This window comes from Semicossyphus pulcher, unplaced genomic scaffold (assembly GCF_022749685.1).
Source record: "Semicossyphus pulcher isolate SPU_LCO1_2020_fin unplaced genomic scaffold, fSemPul1.0.p SCAF_1, whole genome shotgun sequence".
Classification (NCBI taxonomy): domain Eukaryota; kingdom Metazoa; phylum Chordata; class Actinopteri; order Labriformes; family Labridae; genus Semicossyphus; species Semicossyphus pulcher.
The window spans coordinates 12608202-12627618 of record NW_027211603.1 but is presented as its reverse complement, the minus strand read 5'-3'; the positions used below and the strand labels follow the sequence as shown (position 1 = coordinate 12627618).

The following is a 19417-nucleotide window of genomic DNA, read 5'->3' as shown; positions in this document are numbered from 1 at the left end:
AGCATGTGCACGTCTGTATCTACTTGCCCCCTGCTCTTGTATCTTGCTTGTGTTTATTTCTCCTGGGCATGGCTCTAAAAATACCCTCATGTCCTTGTGATGATGATGATGGGTGTGTCCAACAGGATGCTGAGTCTCTATAACCTGCAGTGAGGTTTCCAGATGCAGTCGGATCGCTTCTGAGATCTTTCACTGCAGAATAAAGCAGCAGCAGGTAGGTCAGAGGTCACAGGCGGGCTTGTTTGAAGGGGAAGTTTTCATGGTTGTTACAAAATGTATGAAGGAAGTACTTATTGAGAGATTTAAACAAGAATTTAGATTGTATGTTAGGGTTTGCATTAAGAGCCTCTAATGTCTATTAAAATTTCAACATATGTTTTTACATGTTAATCGCAGTCAGTTTATGGGATTGTAATGTTGGAAGGGTTCATACTCCCAGACTTACCTGGACTTTTGCAAATAAAGCTGTCTAGACTTATGATCCTGTTGAGGAAGCAGTTTCCCTTTTTACTGTTGATTACTGATTATGTTTTTTATGATGCTTTAACATTCTCGAGGCATCCTCTTGTATTTATATATATTCATGCAGTCACGTATTTAACCATTTCTATATGTTTTATTTTTCTACCGGGCTGCAAAACAAAAGTCTCCTCTAGAACAATAAAGTTGTAGCTGAAGTTCCTACACTGTAAGTACACTCAGATGAAGGGAAACAAGAGTCAAACAAGAGTTACAATTGGACAAAGGGAGCCAGCTGTAGATGTCTGGTTGAATTGGGAAGTGTCCTCCCTCAATTGCTGTGCACTGCCAAAGGTGCCGCCAAAGAGAGCAACATTAAAATCTTCGAGACTAGAACTTTAAGGGTACTTACAGTGTAGGTACAGGGAAACAGTGGAAACTTAATAGTACGCACCCCTCATCTTATTGGGTTCTTACAGGGTAAGCACAGTGTAGGTATAAGGGGACAGTGGAGATAATAATAATAATTTCTCCTTTCCTCTTAAGTAACCCATGAGTACCTAGTATTTATAGAATAATGAGTATAAATCATTTCTCATTTCTTTAAATTACACTTTACCCAGTACTGACAAAATACTTACAGTGTAACTGTTTTAGGTGTAACCTAATTGAGGGCCGGAGCTTATGAGCATTCAATAAATGACATGAGGTATCCAAAACGTGAGATTCCATGACAGAAAAGGACTTTATTCACAGTTGCATCTTAACTTGTCAAGTGGTTTAAACAAGTCTGGGTTTAAACAAAGAGAAAATGGGTCAGTTCTGTGTTTCAACAATATTAACAAAAATGACTGTTCTCATCAACATGTAAATTAACATTATCCTGACAAATCAACTTAAGCTCTAAACACAGGTAAATACAAGATATCAATATATCAATTAAATACTAAATAAGGTCACATTGAGCTTAAACAAATGGCATCATAAAACAAATAATCCTTAGATCATAACTTAATTTTGACGCACTTGACAGGCAAAGGAGAACACATGTCTGGTTGGTCGAAGAGCAAACCGAACAATGGGCTCTTCTCTCCATTTATAAGAGTCCTGATTGTGAGGAGATGAACTTCAGCTGTGTATGATTAAGTCCAGCCAGCACAGGTGTGCATGTTGCTCCTCCCAGAACATAGAGGAATCATGGCAGACATGAAAGATTCCAACAGTAACGTTTTTCTCCTTGCCACTAAAATTCCTAATTGTTACTCCCTTGTTCCACCATACCTACATTTAAGTACTGATACATGCGACGATATTATATTATAAGTCGCAGGTGCTTACACGGTAAGTTGCGGGCCGTATTATAAAGCATTAGCAAGACAATAAATGACATATAAAGACAACAAAATTACAGTGGCTACGATAACAGCAGCAAAGAAGAGATTCATCAGAATGTATGGATACAAATTCTTGCAAATAATCCTGTGTGTGCCAAATCGGCCCTCTTTAACTGAATCTTAACCTGTAAAGACTTTGACACATTTTCTTTACTTCGTTCATGCACAATAGATTATGTCAGTCTGTCTATTCTCCTCCAACAGTATACCGTTTTTTACATGGCTACTTTGTCCTCATACTTGGAAGAAACCAATTATATGAGAACCGGAGAAGAATTTGAGGAGGAGGAGGAGGAGGAGGAGGAGGAGGAGGAGGAGGAAGACGAGGAGATAGAAGTAGGGGATGAAGGAGATAAAGAGCAGGGAAAAGGTAAGATGCAATACCAAGATTGAACTAATATTTCCAAACTCAAACATTGAACAGAGCGGCTTCATGTTGATTTAGAGAACATCTGATTGTCTGCTTTTTGTATCGTTCAGATGAATCAGCCGATCAGAAGCAGCAAAGACCAGCCTGGGCTCCGTGTTTCTTCTACAGAACCGGCAAAGAGATGTACTCTTATGTCGGGCAGAAGATCATCATCGAAGAGGGGCTTGACTCCTATGCAGGCATGATATGGCCGGCAGTAAGTAAAACTTTTTTTAATGAATTGTAGGCTAATTTGCTTCATACAGTACCTGTGTACCAGTAACAGTATATTTAAAGGGTGGTTACTTGTGCCATCTCATGTCACAGTGTTGGTGTGATTTCTGGGTTAAAGGGGTGTCAAATATGCTGCTGTCTTTACTCTAACGCCCATAGAGTTTATTTAGTTCACCATCTACAAAGATCCATTTTATATTTGTCTTTGCAGCTTGGGAGAAATATTGCACATCTTACATTTACTAAATCTACTAAATGATCCCCAAACCAGACATGATGATGGAAAATGGGTCCTTATAGTTCGTGCAGCAGCCTCTGCAATCTCGTTTAATAACAACACTTACAATTCTCTGCGCAACTCAAAATCTGGTGTTTATTACCCTCAGGCTCTGGCTCTTTGTCAGCACCTGGACACTCATCGTGAGGAGATCAATCTTGTTGACAAGACAGTGCTGGAGATCGGGTCAGGAACTGGCCTTGTGTCCATTGTTGCAGCGCTTCTTGGTAAGTTCAGCTCCATTTGCTACGAGCACATGTACAGATCTGGTTCAGTTAAAACACATTATAAAAGGAACAACAAAGGAAGGAAAACAGTTAGAAAACATGTCTTAGCTTGTGCAGGTTGTACCAGCATACCAAAAGGTCATGAAGGTATTGAGCTGTTTATCTAAAACATCTTTAAGGTAGTTCTTCTCTGTGTTTATTTTTTCCACAAGCCCACATGGAGTGTATTTCTGGAGTATCTTTCTTCGCCTGTTAGAGGAGGAAGAAAACCATTCAAAAACTATTCTAAATGTATGATGGTATATTGCTGTCCTCAGGTGCCAGGGTGACAGCCACGGACCTCCCAGAGGTCCTAAACAACCTGAGAGTGAACCTGAACAGGAACACCAGGTGGCGCTGCAGACACACACCCCAGTTGGCAGTTCTGTCCTGGGGCTACGACCTGGAGCAAACCTACCCTACATCCGTGTATCACTACGACTACGTGCTGGCGGCTGATGTGGTCTACCACCACGACTTCCTGGACGAGCTCCTGGTCACCATGAAGCATTTCTGCAAACCAGGAACGACTTTGATTTGGGCCAACAAGGTCAGGTTTGGGACCGATCTGACTTTCACTGAGAACTTTAAAAAGGCTTTTCACACAAGCATGCTGGTCGAGGATGGAGAGATGAAGATCTTCATGGCAACGTATCGAGAAGAGGAAGAAGAAGGTGGTGTAGGAGTAGAAATCCAAGATCTGATGGGAGAGAAGGAGGAAGGAAAGAGGGGAGGGGCTGAGGATGAGGACGAAAAACACAGCGATGCTGAGCCTGACTATGCAAATAATGAGTCTGAAGGAGGAGATGATGAGGAAGACTACGAGTCTAGTGAAGAAGACACAGAGGAGATAATTGCCCCTAAAGATAGCAGCTATGACGAGGATAAGAAGGATGAATCAGACAACAATGGTTCAAGCTGTAGCACCACAAGTGATGAGGACATTACAGGTGAGTCATCGACAAGATCTGTTCAAATAAAACCAAAACTCTCTGCATGGCTTGACAATCCTAAACATGCATTTCCTCCTAAAGTGCCGCAAACGTTTAGTCCCAAGAAGTAATAGTAGAACTAGTCATTTTTGGTGAGACTTGATGATGTCATAAAGCAAAGATGATATAATTATTTATGCTTAACAGAGGGCTGCACGGTGGTGCAGTGGTTAGCATTCGCAGCTAGAAGGTTCCTAGTTCAAATCCCGGTTTGGACGTAGCGGCCTTTCTGTGTGGAGCTGGTGTGGTCTCATTAGGTTAATCTAAAAATGTACCCGTAGGTGTGAATGTGAGCGTGAATGATTGTCTGTCTCTATGTCTCAGCCTTATGTGATTAACTGCCGATCAGTCCAGGATGTACCCCGCCTCTCGCCCAATGACAACTTGGATAGGCTCCAGCCCGTCCCCACGACCCCGTATAGGATAAGTGGTATAGATAATTGATGGATGCTTAATAGAGCCTGTACTTTGTTGTTAGCCCACCTGTTATATTTTTTCGCCGATTATCGGCGCCGATATTCAGCATTTTGACGCGTATCGGCATCGGTTAAGTGTTGGAGTTTGTATTCAAAATTTTGACGCCAATATTTTCACTTTTACTGCAAATGAATATCGGCTCCAAATATCGGTTATTGGCCTCCTTGACTACTAATAATCGGTATCGGTATCGGTATCAGCGCTGAAAAAACCATATCGGTCTATCTCTACAAGCAACCATAACATACAGGCACAAATTATAAGAGGAAACAACTGCTCCTGCTTTTTTTCTGTTTCTAATTCCATCCATCTGACCTCTTACAGCTGCCTTGTTTAAGCAGCTTACTCTGAAGTTGAAAAGCATCTTTGGACTTTATGTTTCTGGCAAGTTAAGTGGCAAAAATTAAATTTGAGATGCGACTCACATGTGGTGAAGCCTAAAGGTAGTGAAGCCAAAATGTGGTGAGGTCAAAACTTATAAATTGCCCTCGGTGAAACCAGATGGCTAATTTACTCATCTTCTGGTGTAGAGTGTCTGGACTAATAGGGAAGAAAAGCAGGGACTATTTTGTTTTCCATGTCAGTGACGTTAGTTTGGTTCACATACAAAATTATGTCTTGTGCTTGTCAGAGAACTTATTTACCAGCTTTCCTTTTAAACGTCTCTTTAATGTCTATGTTATGGCATTGTGCGTTCTGTATATTATACATATAATTTGATTGTTTTGTCTCTGATAAAGTTTGATCTATCCACTCTTTACAGGACAGGCAGACAACGAACAAACGGCGGCGCAGCAGGACACACCAGCCTGGATCTCCAGCATCAACAGCAGATTGTCTAGAGATATCTACCATTACGTAGGGCAGGACATTGCCATTCATGAGTCCATAGACTCCTATGGAGCAGTGATGTGGCCAGCAGTGAGTACCTCTGAAAATGTTTCAAACCAAATTGCTAGATATTGCAATAGTTTAGCCACATTTTCTTAACAAACCACCATAAGAGGTCTGTGGCTCTTTGTCCTGCAGGCGTTGGCTCTGTGCTCTTTCCTGGACAACAACAGGCAGAGGGTGAACCTGCAGGGAAAGGAGGTGCTGGAGCTGGGAGCGGGAACAGGACTGGTGACCATTGTGGCTAGTCTGTTGGGTGAGCGGTCTCCACTGTAATTACGACAGCATAAATACCAAATAAACACAAATACAATAGAGAATGAGGAGAGAAAAAGAGAATGAACACTGAAAATCTGGGTAAAATCTGGACATATATGAAGGTACAACAAAATAATTGTTGTCATTTAACAACAGCTAACATTGGCATTCAGCCACTTAAACTCGTATAGCCTATTACTGTAAGCTAAAAAGTGTCTGCAAGCTAATTAAACAATTTGGAAACAGTTTGGTAGTGTTGTAGTGAAACACTAGAAAAGGCGTAAATTCCTAGCAAACTTAATGTTAGCTACAAAATGGTTAAATGCTAATATTAGCTGTTGTCTACCTAATTGTTATCAAATGTGTTGTTTTATTTTGAAATAAGCGTTAAAATTATAATGGTTGTCAGATTCCCTACATTTATACAATTTAAAACATGGAATACATGAGTACAACACTGTAACAGCTCTTCCCATCCTGAGCGTGACGTCAGAAAAAAAATGGCGGCTGCATGAATATGGCGAATTGGAATTTCACTGTTCGTGTGGCTAAGGTGACAACAGATATCCTGCTTTTACATCCTCACTTTATTGTCCTCAGGTGCTTCAGTCACAGCTACAGACTTACCTGACGTGTTGAACAACCTGCTGGCCAATGTGATGAGGAACACCAGGGGGCGCTGCAGACACACGCCCCAGGTGGAGGTTCTGTCCTGGGGCTATAACCTGGAGCGAACTCACCCCTCATCCGTGTATCACTACGACTACGTGCTGGCGGCTGATGTGGTCTATCACCACGACTTCCTGGACGAGCTCCTGGTCACAATGAAGCATTTCTGCAAACCAGGAACGACTTTGATTTGGGCCAACAAGGTCAGGTTTGAGACCGATCTGACTTTCACTGAGAACTTTAAAAAGGCTTTTCACACAAGCATGCTGGCCGAGGATGGAGAGATGAAGATCTTCATGGCAACGTGTCGAGAGTGAGAGACAGCAGACACCATGGATGGACTCCTGGTTTAATTGTAATGGAGTGGGTTTATATTGCAGTGCTGCTACTTTAACTTTAACTCTGAATACATCTCAAACCCCTGGAAATTAGCTTTGGAAACAAGTGAGTAAACTATTACCTTTATTGACCAGTAAAGCACTTTTTTAGTTAAGCAATATTTTTTTATTACATTATGTGCATATGAGGTAATTCAACGTTATCCTTCTTGCTGCCGTATGTTTATATTCTAACTGAGTAAATGCAGTTGTAGCCTCAGAAGCAACTCAGAACCACAAATATATAAAGTGCTTTATTTAATATTATAAATATTTATCATCCGTCCATTATCTACATATTAACAGCCCTGCACCTTTAACACACAGCAAGCCGGCATTCACAGAGGTGTGCATGTCAGACATGGTGTTTTTATACTGCCATGATCCACATTTTTAAGGAAGTAAATTTATATCCAATGATAAATCTCAGTAAACAACCCTCTTAACCCTCTTCTAGCTCTAGCTCCACACACATCATTGCATCTTGTATAAGAAAGTTGGTTTGTCTTCCTTAAAAAAACATGGGAAGGAACATTGGTACATTTTTTCTTTAATCTTTGCAATTAACACATTATTTTAATTTTAGAAAGATTTATTAAGATTAGAAAAAACAGCATTACAAATTATTTGACCAGTGAATTTCCTCTAACTGAATGCTGCTAATTCATTGTTGTATGTCATTTCTGCTTGTTATAATCTTTAATGTGAAACTTTTTTATGCTGCCGTCTTTTGAGGGATTTTGTATGTCAAAGGGAAAACTCCTGGTAAAATAAAGGTTTGATAAAAAACAATTTCCTGAAGTATTTTTCATTTCACTTAAGCTGGCACAACCTTCATTGTCAAGCCTTAAGAGGAAAAGATTCTGTCAAACAATCAAGTCAATAAACACGTGGAAATTATCTTTAGATTTTACAGTTTCATGTTTATTAAAATGGGACGGATTTACAGTTTGTACACTCCATCCACATTGCATTGATTTAGAAAGCAACAAACAAGTACAAATGCAGTATATACATACCAGTTTACATATATTTATAAAATACAATAGCATGAGTTCACACAACTGTTCTATATTTTTCAAATTATTTGAAGTCATGGTTAGGAGGCCTTTTTTAGCAAGCTACACTTAAACAGTTCAGACAGAAAGATGCTGAGCAGAAGCTGTGAATTCCTGTCAGGGAAAGTGAGGCAAGCCTACAGACTGACATCCCCGTGTTAAAAAAATAGTCCCATGTTTGCACAGAAGTGGGCTGCAATTTCAGAAGGCAAAGCATCAACAGCACAGGCACCAGAGAAACAAGCAAAACCGACAACAGTGAAGTGGAAATAAGTTCAAAATAAAAAAGTAGAATTAGGAGAAACTTCTTTTTTGGAGGGTTTTTCTTCTCGTGTTATAGAAAAACTGACAGCACCTAAAAATTGTAATTCATGGAGTCTTGATTTTTTGATTTAGATTTGTACAGCTTTTCTCTTTTAGGTTAACTAGGTTAGATGACAGTCTTGTACAGTATTAAGTGTGTGAAGGGACAGGATTCAATGTCAAGTGTACTGGTTTTGGGGCAGCTTTTTTTATTACTGTTAGTCTGGACGGTCCTCTTAAATGAGAGACAGATAGTGGCACATCTCTATAATGAAAGACATTACAAATATGACAAAGAAAACATGGAGGTACACACTGGTTAAACTTTATGAAGAGTGTATTCCTTTTACAGCAGCTTTGCACAATAATCCTGTTAATTTTTTAAGGGCATCTATTTTTTCTCTGTTGTGAAAATCAAGCATCCTCTTCTGTAGAACACCCTTTTTCAAAGTGAAATAAAGTTTGCCATTTTTTGCAAAGCAAAAAAAAAAAGCACCTCCAGCAGTCAATAAGTAATATGTTCCTGATTTCTTCCTTTTCACACAATTTAGCTACACAAACATGTTATGCACAGGCCAAAAGTAAAGTCTGTCTGGGACGAACATCTATGAAGCACTAAAGGACGAGGCAATGTTCTGTGATTTAAGCGCGTCGTTATGATTAGCTAGGGCTGACATCAGTTTCTTTCAGTTTTTGAGAGGGTTGAATTCAGCAGAATTTACTCCCAGTCCACGATAGCTTCTTAATCTAGAGGTTTCATGCCAATGCTGCACACTGTCACAAGATTCCTGATGTAGAAGGGGAGCAATTACCCTGTCACCATTTCTTGTAAAACATTTTAATCCATCGTCAGTTACCGTCAGTGAAGCCACACCAGAGTGTGTATTCATGTTTTGAGGGGTGGTGAAGAAAATAAATTCAAACAGCTTGATATATTTTCCTCAAAAACAACAAAGGAACACATTTTCACAGTTGAACAGGTGGTTTCTAATAAAGTTTAGATTTTGTAAAGCTGGATGATGTTTTCTGTGTGGGCTGTGGCTGCTGGATGTTTCCTGTCTGACATTGAACAAGTACAGCTGTGCATTATTTTATTTTGGCCACACTATTTCGGTTATAAAAATGTTTAAATCAAATTTGTTTTAATTTTTTTGAGTAGCATATATATTTTTAGATTATTTCAAAGGCATATTCAGGTCATTTAGTTGAATAACAGTTAAATACACCGTTGAGTACTTTCCATATGTTCCACCTGTGGTTCAGTCTATTTTAAAGATCGTACACATTACTTCCATCTGGTGGTCAAACACTCTCTTACAGCCTGAATGAAAATGATGCTCCACATCTCCTGCATCACAAAAAATCCCTCAATTACCCACAGATAGTAGTTATATCAGTATAATGTTGTAACAGTCTTATTGAAAGTTAAAATGTTAAGTCATAAGTTTGTAACACATTACCTCCTTGCCCCGCCTTGTTGCCCTCCTAAATATTGTCAGTTTGCCACCATTTGACTTGGATTTGTTTTTTTTGAGAAGCAGGATTTAAATGAATCATATCACTCTTTGTACCCAGCCTAAACAAACATAATGGATATATGATGGCCTGCTGGCAGTGAGTGTCCTTGTTGATTTATTTGATTTGTTACTTGCAACCAGACAAAATTAAACTTGATTTCACATGATCTGATGACACTATACACATCTGCCACTTTGAGCCATAACATCTGCTCAACTGTTTCACAATGCGCCTTCTGACATAACCTCAGAAGGAGTATTTGATTTGTTGAAGAAGATCAACCTGCAGCCTTTTATGTACTGATGACTAGTGTAGCAATGCAAGATTTCACGTAGTGTTTTAATGCTGCTGTTTCACAGATGACACACTGAGACAAGGCCTCTGATCTGGATGACAGGAAAGTCAAATTGTAATGGGTTTGGATTCATTTCTGCTGGAAAAGTTACCAACAGAAATGTTCTGTAAATACAACATCAGGGAGAGAAAAAAAAAGCAGCAGTGAGACCAGATCTTGGAGAGTAAAAGACCGACATTAAACACTCTGTTTCCATTTGTACTGATGTGTCTTTGTAGTATTTCACATTAAATCCCCTACACTGCAACGTGCAAGTTAGGACAATATTATTACAATAGTCATATGAGGTGATTAGGGTGACCAGAACCATAAGAGTGGTAATACTATGCATGCTTCAGGAATATTTGCAACAGGTTCAAATATTGTATGTTTGTAGGTCGAGCTGTTTCTCTGCACTGATCAAGCAAAGACGATGACCGGTGCAGCACTAAAGCTCAGGAGCCTGTCTTTGATTATTCTCCGTTCAAATTAATTAAAGGGCCGAGTGACTTAGCAGTTTTTTTTTTACTTTAATAAAAACTTGCAGTCTGAAAGTGTGGTATAACTGCAGCACAGGAATAAATAGATGAAATCATCTGCTTCTCCCTCACACACTATCACACCTGCACAGCTTTCTTTCTGTTTCTCTCCGACTCCACAGCAGACTCTACTATGGTTCTGTGCTTATCGTTACTCCCAGAGTCCTCAGCCATCCAAACACTCAGCATGTCCTGCTTTAGTTTGGTGCCTCTAATCACAGATCACATGGCATTTCTAATGGCAGAGTCTCACGTGTGATTACTGCTATTAGTTAACTGTCTCTTTGTGGGAGAGTCTCTTACTCTCTGGGCGACACAGTGCTTGTGGACAGGCACTCCACCCGGCAGACACACCACGTCGGGCTCGCTGAAGGTGTTGTGGCACAGGTGGCATCCCTTCTTTTCAGACACTAAGATTGGCTTCTTCCGCTCTTTCAGCTGTGGAGAGAATACATTATGCGTCAATCCAGTTTACAGTCGAGTAAAGTTTAGCCTTTCGAACAACCCAGTAAAAAAGCAGTTAAAGGAAGATGTATTTACCTGTTTAACTCATTTGCATGTGTTTGTATAATGTTGTGCGTTTCTCACCCTGTCATGCAGCAGTTGAAGGTTTTCAGAGTGGGATAGTCCCAGGGCGATCTGGGAGGTGCGGCAGGCGTGCATGCTGGCCCTGATAGCTCGACCCAGAAAGGGCCGCAGCAGCTGCAGAGACCAGCCCTCGGGGAGCATGCGCAGGACGCGAGCCGCATCAAACACCTCGCCGTGCCGATTTAGGAGGTCCACGGCAGCCATATCCAGGTCTCCACTGCCACCTCCTGCTGCTGCCTGGTTCCCCTTTAAATACACTTCCAAGAGCAGGTGAAACAGCTGCTGTCGGTAAGCTGAATCCCGACAGGAAGAAGCCCATATACAGAAGGCCTCAGCAGACGGGAAGTCTCTGAGCTTGTGCACCAGTATGTGAAGTGCTTTATCATGCTCCTCCAGTTTTCCATGTAGTGTTGCACGTTCTAGCAGCAGTTGATCACAGTTCTCTAGCTTAACTAAACAGAGCAGAAGGAAATGAAACATTAAGGGCAAAAATCTGTATTGTGATGTTAACACCCACAAAGTTGCATTAATTACATTTACACAGTAATTACGAGTTAAGTTTACACAAAACAGAACAATCTATGTAAAAAATAAAAAAGTGTAGTGGCATTGAAAGACTTGTATCTCACTCAAAAGAACCTGTACACTGTACAGGTCGGACTCCCTGAGCAGGGCTTGGAGCCTGTCTCTGGCTCTGGTGATCTGCTCTTCGTCTTTTGACTCTGACAGCAAAGACAAGACTCTCTCCATGTACAACACAGCCAGGTGTGTGTGGAACTGCTCTTTCTGCAAGTTAAAAAACACATGGAATAGATAACAATCTGAAATCAATCATCATACCCTTAAAGAGAAAGCTAAATCCTCCTGACGTGATTACATTGTTTGCAAACTGCAATGTTCAGAAATGGACTTGATTCAGTATTCTGAATCTAAAAGGCAACAAAACCTCAAAACTTAAAAGGACAAAAACAGTGTTTGAGGTTGGACACTGAAAGGCAGCTGTCATTGTAACCTCATATAAAGGGACATCTTTGGTTGAACCGTCATGCCCATTGGAAAGTTACATCTGCAGTGGAGCATTTCAGTAAACATCAGATTAGACTGTCGATGCACTGGGCCGCGCCTACGAGTAAACCTGTGAAACTGGTGGAGGGCAACGCTGAAAACGTTTTTTTGGTTAAACAAAGTTTTACTCAGGCAAACATCCATCTACCAGTTTTTTGTTAGTTATGTTGCAATGTCCTTAGAGAAGCCAGGCAGAAACTGTACACACAACCATATTCACTGAGCTCACAGGTCAGGATTGTAGGAAGAAGTCAAGGGACAGTGCTAACCACTTAACCCCTGTGTCTCATGTGAACAGTGAAACATTTAGAATGTGGTGAATACTGAAACTGTTGAAGTCCATCTACGTACTTTGATGATAACATTATAGTTCAGCACTTTAGGGAAGTGATACTTTCCTCTAAAATTATCATTTCCTCTAAAGATGCTTGCTACCTTGCAGTAAGGTTTGGATCAGCTACAACAAAGCAAACAGATGTTGTGTATTGCTCAAGGACACTACAACAGAGCCAACCAAGACACGGACAAGGGTCTTCCAGTTCTTTTGTACATTCTCGCACACAGATATATTTGTTACAAAAGCTGTTCATTTGATCTTTTTGTTGTACCTGTGTCCTTTTCTCTAGCACTAGGTGTTCCAGGTAGAGTAGCAGCGCCTGGCTGTGCTTTTCCAGGTAGGTGACAGCATCATCATTGTTGATTTCTGACAGGTGATTACTGGCAGGCCTCTTAGTAAAGATGTGGACACCTTTCTATGAGAAAAACAGAAAGGCTGAGTTACCACTACGGTTCTACCAGTTCAGGAGAACATGATGCTAAAAAGATCTAAATAATGACAGTGTCAGTAACCCCCTGTGTCAGAAGACATTTTTTAAAATCAAGCCTTTTTTTTCCTGTCAAACAATGAGCATGTTTTTCTTCATCAAATATTAAAGTATAAAGAAAATAGAAAAAATGAATGCAACTAGTCTTAATTGTTAAAAAAAAAATTCAACTTTACATCAAGTTAAGAGAACTATCTTTGAGTTCATTTAAGGCCCCGGTAACTTACGGTGGGATCCTTCTTCAGGGCCCAGTCTGCATACTTCCATAAAAGGTCCAGATTTGAACTGGTGCAGAGAAAGTCCACGATGTACTCATAAAGGTCAGACCTCGTGGAGTCCTGCAGATCCCCGTCAACTACCCGAATCCACAACTGTCCAAAATATAGAGCAAATGTGATCACTGTCCTACACATCATGTTGGAACTGATTCAATGCGAGACACTTTTAAAGCATACATACCTGAAGTGCTGCAGAATCCTGACCATTATAATGATAGAGCAGCCCAAGTGCAAAATATCTATGAGGAGAAAAATCGACTTAATGAAGCAAAGCTGCGTCTTTCAAGGTACTATGTTTGTACAAAGTAATTAAATTGGCTTTACTGAGCTGGACAGAGTATTAAAGCTTTACCAGGCTGGTAATTAACAGGAGAGTTAATGAGTTAAAAAGAAGCTTATTGCTGATGTACGATACAACACCTCTACTTTATAGAGATGGAATAAAAAGGAGAGGCTTTAGAGAAAAGTGGGCAAAACACTAAGACAACTTGGTAATAATATATAATATGTACTTCCCCTTTAGTCTGAACGAACTATTTGTATTTGTTCCATTCCAATAATAGATAACAGTTCTACTTATTTGTGAAAGGACCTCCACAGTTTACATACTTGTGAAATTTCTCCAGCCATGGCACGCTGTCTGCCAGTAGGCAGGCGTTGTCTGAAGCTAGCAGGTCTAGAAGGCTCTCGTGATCCTGCTCAGCATACAGCTTTAACAGCGCAGTGTCCACGTCCTCTCGACAGCCATTGGCCACCTCTGTGCTTCGTACCTGAGTGTGGAGATGATGAAAAACATTATGTAATACATGACAGGATCAGCTTCTGACAAGTGGAGTTATTGGACAAATTAATCAGTTTTTTTTTTACTACATTTACCTCTCCCAGATAAGTGATAAGGAATTTCTTGCATCGCAGCACTTTCTCCTGGTCCCCCTGTGCCAGGTGGTTCAGATCTGCAAACTCGTGAAGAGGAGGATGGCAGCGAGTGAAAGAAGAGGAAGCTGGCAGCAGCAGTGGGTAGAGAGATATCAGCTCCCTCACATCCAGCTGACCCTTCCTGCGAATATAAAATGAAGGATCACAAAAGAACTACTGATGAGGGAGGCAGTCAACAACTGAAGCCAGAAACTAGAGGAAGAGTCACAGAAAACAACATTTCATGGCTTGAAATCCACAACAATTGTATACAATTTTAATGACTACTTTAATACGGTAATTGATCATTTAAGTGTCTTGAAGTGGATCCAGATTTACACCAGAAACAAAGCAGTTACTTGGCCAATGGACAAACATCCAAACAGAAAGACACACAAGGCTGCAAACAAAACCTTCCTGGTGAGTTGTGTGTTAAATTGTTTTATAGTAACTTGAAAGATTGGGAACTAAAGGTACTCAATAAAAGGTGCAATTAAGTGAAGTTAATGCACAGGCAATTAAGGCTATTTCGTGGTAAAGCATCTGTTTTCAAGTCACCACAATAGGTTAAGTAAAATAGGGTTTCTGTTTTGACTCAAATTGTAAATGTTATTATCATGTAAGAGAGGCCTGAAGAAATGGTCACAATGAATTAATAGGCTACGATAACATAGAAAGAGGGGAAATGGATGGCTTGATGGGATACAAGAACACTGTTCAAGATTAAATATATCTATTCTGACAGTGATTTGATTTAAATTCTTGAAGGAACTCAGCTCAATAAGTACTGGTGAGTGAGGGTCACAAGCAGTCAGTACCCGGAGTGAAATGGAAAAATAAACACTCTAATCCGACAATAATTACTAAAAATATTTATGCATGACTTATGGAAGGCTTTCTAGGAAAACCTTGGGCCTTTTCCAAAACTCATGCCACACACAGTTTGATCCCAAAACAAAAACAGAGCGATTACACGAAAGCTGACTTTCACGGACTCTCACCTGAAGTGTTCTTTCGCTTCTAGGAACTGAAGTTGTCCGAACTGTATGAAACCTGCCTGCTGAAGGATCCTTTTGTGCAAAATCTGCGGGCGTAGAAAGTGACAACATATTCAGACCAGGCAAAGTTATCCTGGTATGTTTGACCCATGAATGAAACGTCATAAACATCAAAACAAGAGACTGTTACCTGGAACTTGTCTTTGGGAATATTTCTCTGTGCTCCCTCTGTGAGGATGAGCGCCTCCTCCACTCTGTGACTGGCCAGTAAGTCCTGGATCTGTCTCTCCAGCGGCAGGGGTACCAGGACGTATACGGCCTTAGTGGACGCCAGGATGACTTTTCCTACGACATATAACAGTCAGAGCCGTTTATAAAACAACCAATAACCTTAATTAAACTCCTGCGTCTGACACAACATCCTTCAAAAAGTCTTATTAACATGTATAAAAAAATGGTAACATTGATGATACATGCTAATGACTACACCTGCAGGAGGCTGGACGCCTGGTAGACTTTAATACATGGTACACATAATGCTTCTTTCAGGTGAAACCTCATATATCAGCACACTTTTAAATATGTATTATCAAAAGGAACTAGTGGAGCTCTGTAAACAATAAAGCTGTAGCAACCAACACGAATAAACAGACATCAATTACATAATAACTCCTACTTCTTTTTTTGTGTATGTGTGGTTTGATTAGAGGACAGGGGTCGAAACTAAGTGAGGGAGGATACCTTCAAAGTCTTGTAGAATGTGTCCATCCCTGAATGAAAGGGTCTGTTTTAGCTGCTGGTCCAACATGCTGTGGATGGTGATGAAGCTCTCATCCAAAGCCACCACGTACGGAAAGCACACAGCAGCACCGATCACGCTCTCTGACCAGTTAACTGGAGCCCGCTGAGATACACCCTCTGCATTGGCAAACATTCCTGGAGGCGGACGTTGAGAGACGATGTTTAATAAGGTTAACAGATACACGTCATGCAGACACTCTTAAGTCAAGACATAACTTTTACATTTAAATACAAAATGATGGAGGTTAGTAGCCTTAATGACAATAACAGTCATAAAAAATGCTTTATATTAAGTATGATGTATAAGTATGAAACTGTTATATGTTGAAATATGAGGAAAAACTGCCAGTGCCTTAACAGGGTTTCAGCAGTTCAAATAAAATTAAGCCTCTTTAAGACCTATGTATAATTATTATAAGCACATAAATTATCTGACAGTTGTATCATATTTCTGTCTGATGGTGCCGGCTGAAAAACCTGCATGCACAATCCCCTTTCCCACCTGTCTCACTTGTAGGTTACAGACTAGATTTCTCTTGACAGCCCACTGCCACATACAAAAACAATCGTATGCTAACTACAGGAATAGGAGTTCTTTTAAGGCCTGTTTTGAGGGAGCTAAACTTCAATGACCTGAAGATAAATCCTGTTTGTGTCCTGACTTACCCAGACCACCTGGCGCTGCCAAGAGGAACTCCTCCCTACCGATTCTCTTCACAATGGGTCTCCTCTCCTCGCTGCTGTAAGGGAAGAGGTCTTGGGAGGCTCCTGTGTTGTAGTTCAGAATCATGTACTGTGTAGCGAGGGCCAGGCACAGGAAGTAACCATCAAGACTGACAGCACAAGGCTGCTCAGGAGTGGTCAACTCTTTGACCAGCTGCACTCTGTCCTCATACACCATGTAAATCTGCACTGTCCTTCGTTTGGAGGAGAGCACACCCATTTCCACACAGAACGGATCACCGTTTACTGGATTTTCATTGATGCAGAACGCTGTCACACCCCTGATCTTTGCTCCACCTCCTGCCGCCGAGGGCACAGTCTCCAGTGTCACCATGTCAACGAGGAACACTATTGCATCACAAAGCACTATCAGACGCTCCAGAGCGGAGGCAGCACGCAGCTCAGCAACTGGTTTCTTAAGGCCCAGATATTTGTGCAGCAGTTTCTGAGCAGAGTAACTCAGTTTCCCCTTAGAGGAAGTGACCTCGTCCAGCAGGAAGTGGTGGATGAAGCAGTCATTGGTACCCAGGTACAGGTGCTTTCCACAGCATTCGATGCACTCGATGTTGATGCGAGCCTTGTCGCCCATGAGGAGATCTCGCTCCACAGCGGGGACAAGCTCAAAAGCCTTCACACTCATCTCAGCCAAGGCATCTACACTAGATGATACAAGACAGACAGGCATCAACAAAACTCCAGACAAATTCAATATCAATCAATATGACAGTACACTGCAAAACATTTTCCTGTGATACATTATTCAGCAATGGGAACTGAGGCATGGGTGTGTCCCTCATTGACAACAAACTCTGGATCTACTCTGCTTTTAGGCGGTTCTGATGTTTGCCTGTTTCAGTATGATTTACCTCTGAATAATGACACACGAGTACAAAGCCTTAGTTACGCCAATTTCTAAAATTTGTGACAAAAAATTCTCACAACTTCCCGACATTACAGCTTTGAAATACACTTTATTATCTACTGGACAGTCTACTATGATTATTAAATTTCAATTTTTTCCAGAAAATGTCTGCCAGACTCACAGTCTGTTTGACATGACTGATGACTGTATGTTACAGTACATGTTTACTTATCCGGCAGGTGACTTTGTTAAGGGACTAAGTGTTGACATATGAAAGTGTATCATGTTTGCTTGTTTTTTGTGTTGTTCTTCCTTGCCACCATAGTATTGTACGCCCCAAATACTGTATGAGCTAAACATTTTGGCCGCAAGACATTCATACATGCTTCTGTTTTTATGCGCCTAAACTACGGAACTCACTGTCTCTCGATATCAAAACGGCAAGTCTTTCCTTTTACTTTCCTTTTTAAAAGGAAATGAAACACCTCTTTCTAATCCGGCTTTTTTGGAGTAATTTTATAGTCAAAGTCCCAATTATTGTTTGATACAGTACACAAGTTTTACCTCTGGTATTTATCTTGTCTTAAACTTTTGACTGTAATTTATTGATTACTAACATTTTATTGGTTACTTTAGTGATTCATTTCTTTACTCACATCTATTTTTATTCCTTCCTACTTCCTTGTTTTAGTCTTTTAAAATTGTATTTGTTGTCAATTTATGTTCTATTTTACTGTCTGATCATTTGTGAAGCACTTTGGGGTTGCATGCTTGTATGTATGAAATGTGCTATATAATAGTTAAAGTTGAGTTGAGCACAAAAATGTAGTATTTTTCGAACTGGCCCAATTGGCTACACATGCAATTGATCATATTTAAATGACTGATTGGTTGCTCTGCTTTGCAATAGATGTTATAGATATATAGATATATATAGATGTTTAGATATCTTTAACCTCGCTCCTGATATGATAACATCTTTTCCATTATCTTCTGTGCAGTGAATGAAGCTTAGTTACCCTCCTTTATATAAAGGTTTCTTGCTTGGGCCAATTTTGTGAAACACAAGCTAACACACTCTCTCCTGTAAGGTTGCTCAAGAGGTAATAGCTAGCTAATGACGTTAGTGCTAGCTAGCATGCAAAATCCTTAGTGTGTATTAATGATAGCACAACAAAGTTTACTGGTTAACACGGGCTGTCCAAAAGTAAATAAGGTAACGTAAATTGAGCTTGTGAGGAGGTCGTGGTCGTTTTTTTTAATTCAGTAATGTAGCTTTTGGGCCAGCTAGCTTAGCTAACGTTAGCTTAAATAGACAGTTCTCAAGTGGTGCCAATGCTAGCAAGCTAATTAACGCTGAGCTAGATCCGGCTAAAGGAAGGGTACTGTGTTAAACAATCTGTATTGTTATACTACAAAAACCGTGGGATGTCCACCCTTGATTTAAACCGGCTTCACATCTCTTGGGATGATGCTCTGCGCACCAACTCCCTCCCTAGTTTCTACTACAGCTGTTGGCGTAAGCGAGCATACCTACCGCTGCAGACAGACAGCGCTCAGGACGGCAGGCCAGTCACCACCACAAACAGGGCGAGCCCTACTACTCCACAAAGAGACGCCACGAGCTTAATTTACAGTCGAACATTAAGAAAGCCATGGTGCTCGGGTCGGCACCGCACCGACAAGCGGAAAATATGGCTTGAATGGTAGTGTTAGGTCTTCCTTGTCCAATATGAAACACCGCCCATTTGTTCTGAACTACTCCTGCTGGCTGCAGGTGATACATGGGTGCGTTCAATACTGCAAGTAAAAAGGTTGTTAGGGACGGGTTTTCATCACACTGACTGCTTAAAATGTGTAAGCAAGGCAGTTATTTATCAACCGTGACAGGTTTTGTAATATTATAAT

The 19417-nt window shown here is 40.6% G+C and overlaps 2 protein-coding genes across 2 annotated transcripts; one reads left to right on the top strand and one right to left on the bottom strand.

Annotated features, from left to right (window-relative positions):
* Positions 1-2111: 2111 nt before the first annotated feature.
* LOC138589409 (uncharacterized) lies at positions 2112-6775 on the top strand. Its single transcript, XM_069659674.1, has 7 exons — positions 2112-2223; positions 2301-2479; positions 2883-3000; positions 3318-3989; positions 5272-5429; positions 5538-5655; positions 6258-6775. Exons 1-7 carry the CDS (start codon positions 2112-2114, stop codon positions 6641-6643), a joined length of 1743 nt encoding a protein of 580 aa, XP_069515775.1. The 3' UTR covers positions 6644-6775.
* Positions 6776-8992: 2217 nt separating this feature from the next.
* tgfbrap1 (transforming growth factor, beta receptor associated protein 1) lies at positions 8993-19242 on the bottom strand. The gene is made up of 13 exons (XM_069662056.1): positions 19047-19242; positions 16591-17306; positions 15865-16059; positions 15314-15468; positions 15127-15209; positions 14087-14267; positions 13820-13980; positions 13392-13449; positions 13160-13303; positions 12717-12860; positions 11673-11829; positions 11044-11495; positions 8993-10893 (listed from the first exon to the last, which is right to left on the bottom strand). Exons 2-13 carry the CDS (start codon positions 17285-17287, stop codon positions 10705-10707), a joined length of 2616 nt encoding a protein of 871 aa, XP_069518157.1. The 5' UTR covers positions 17288-17306; positions 19047-19242; the 3' UTR covers positions 8993-10704.
* Positions 19243-19417: the final 175 nt, after the last annotated feature.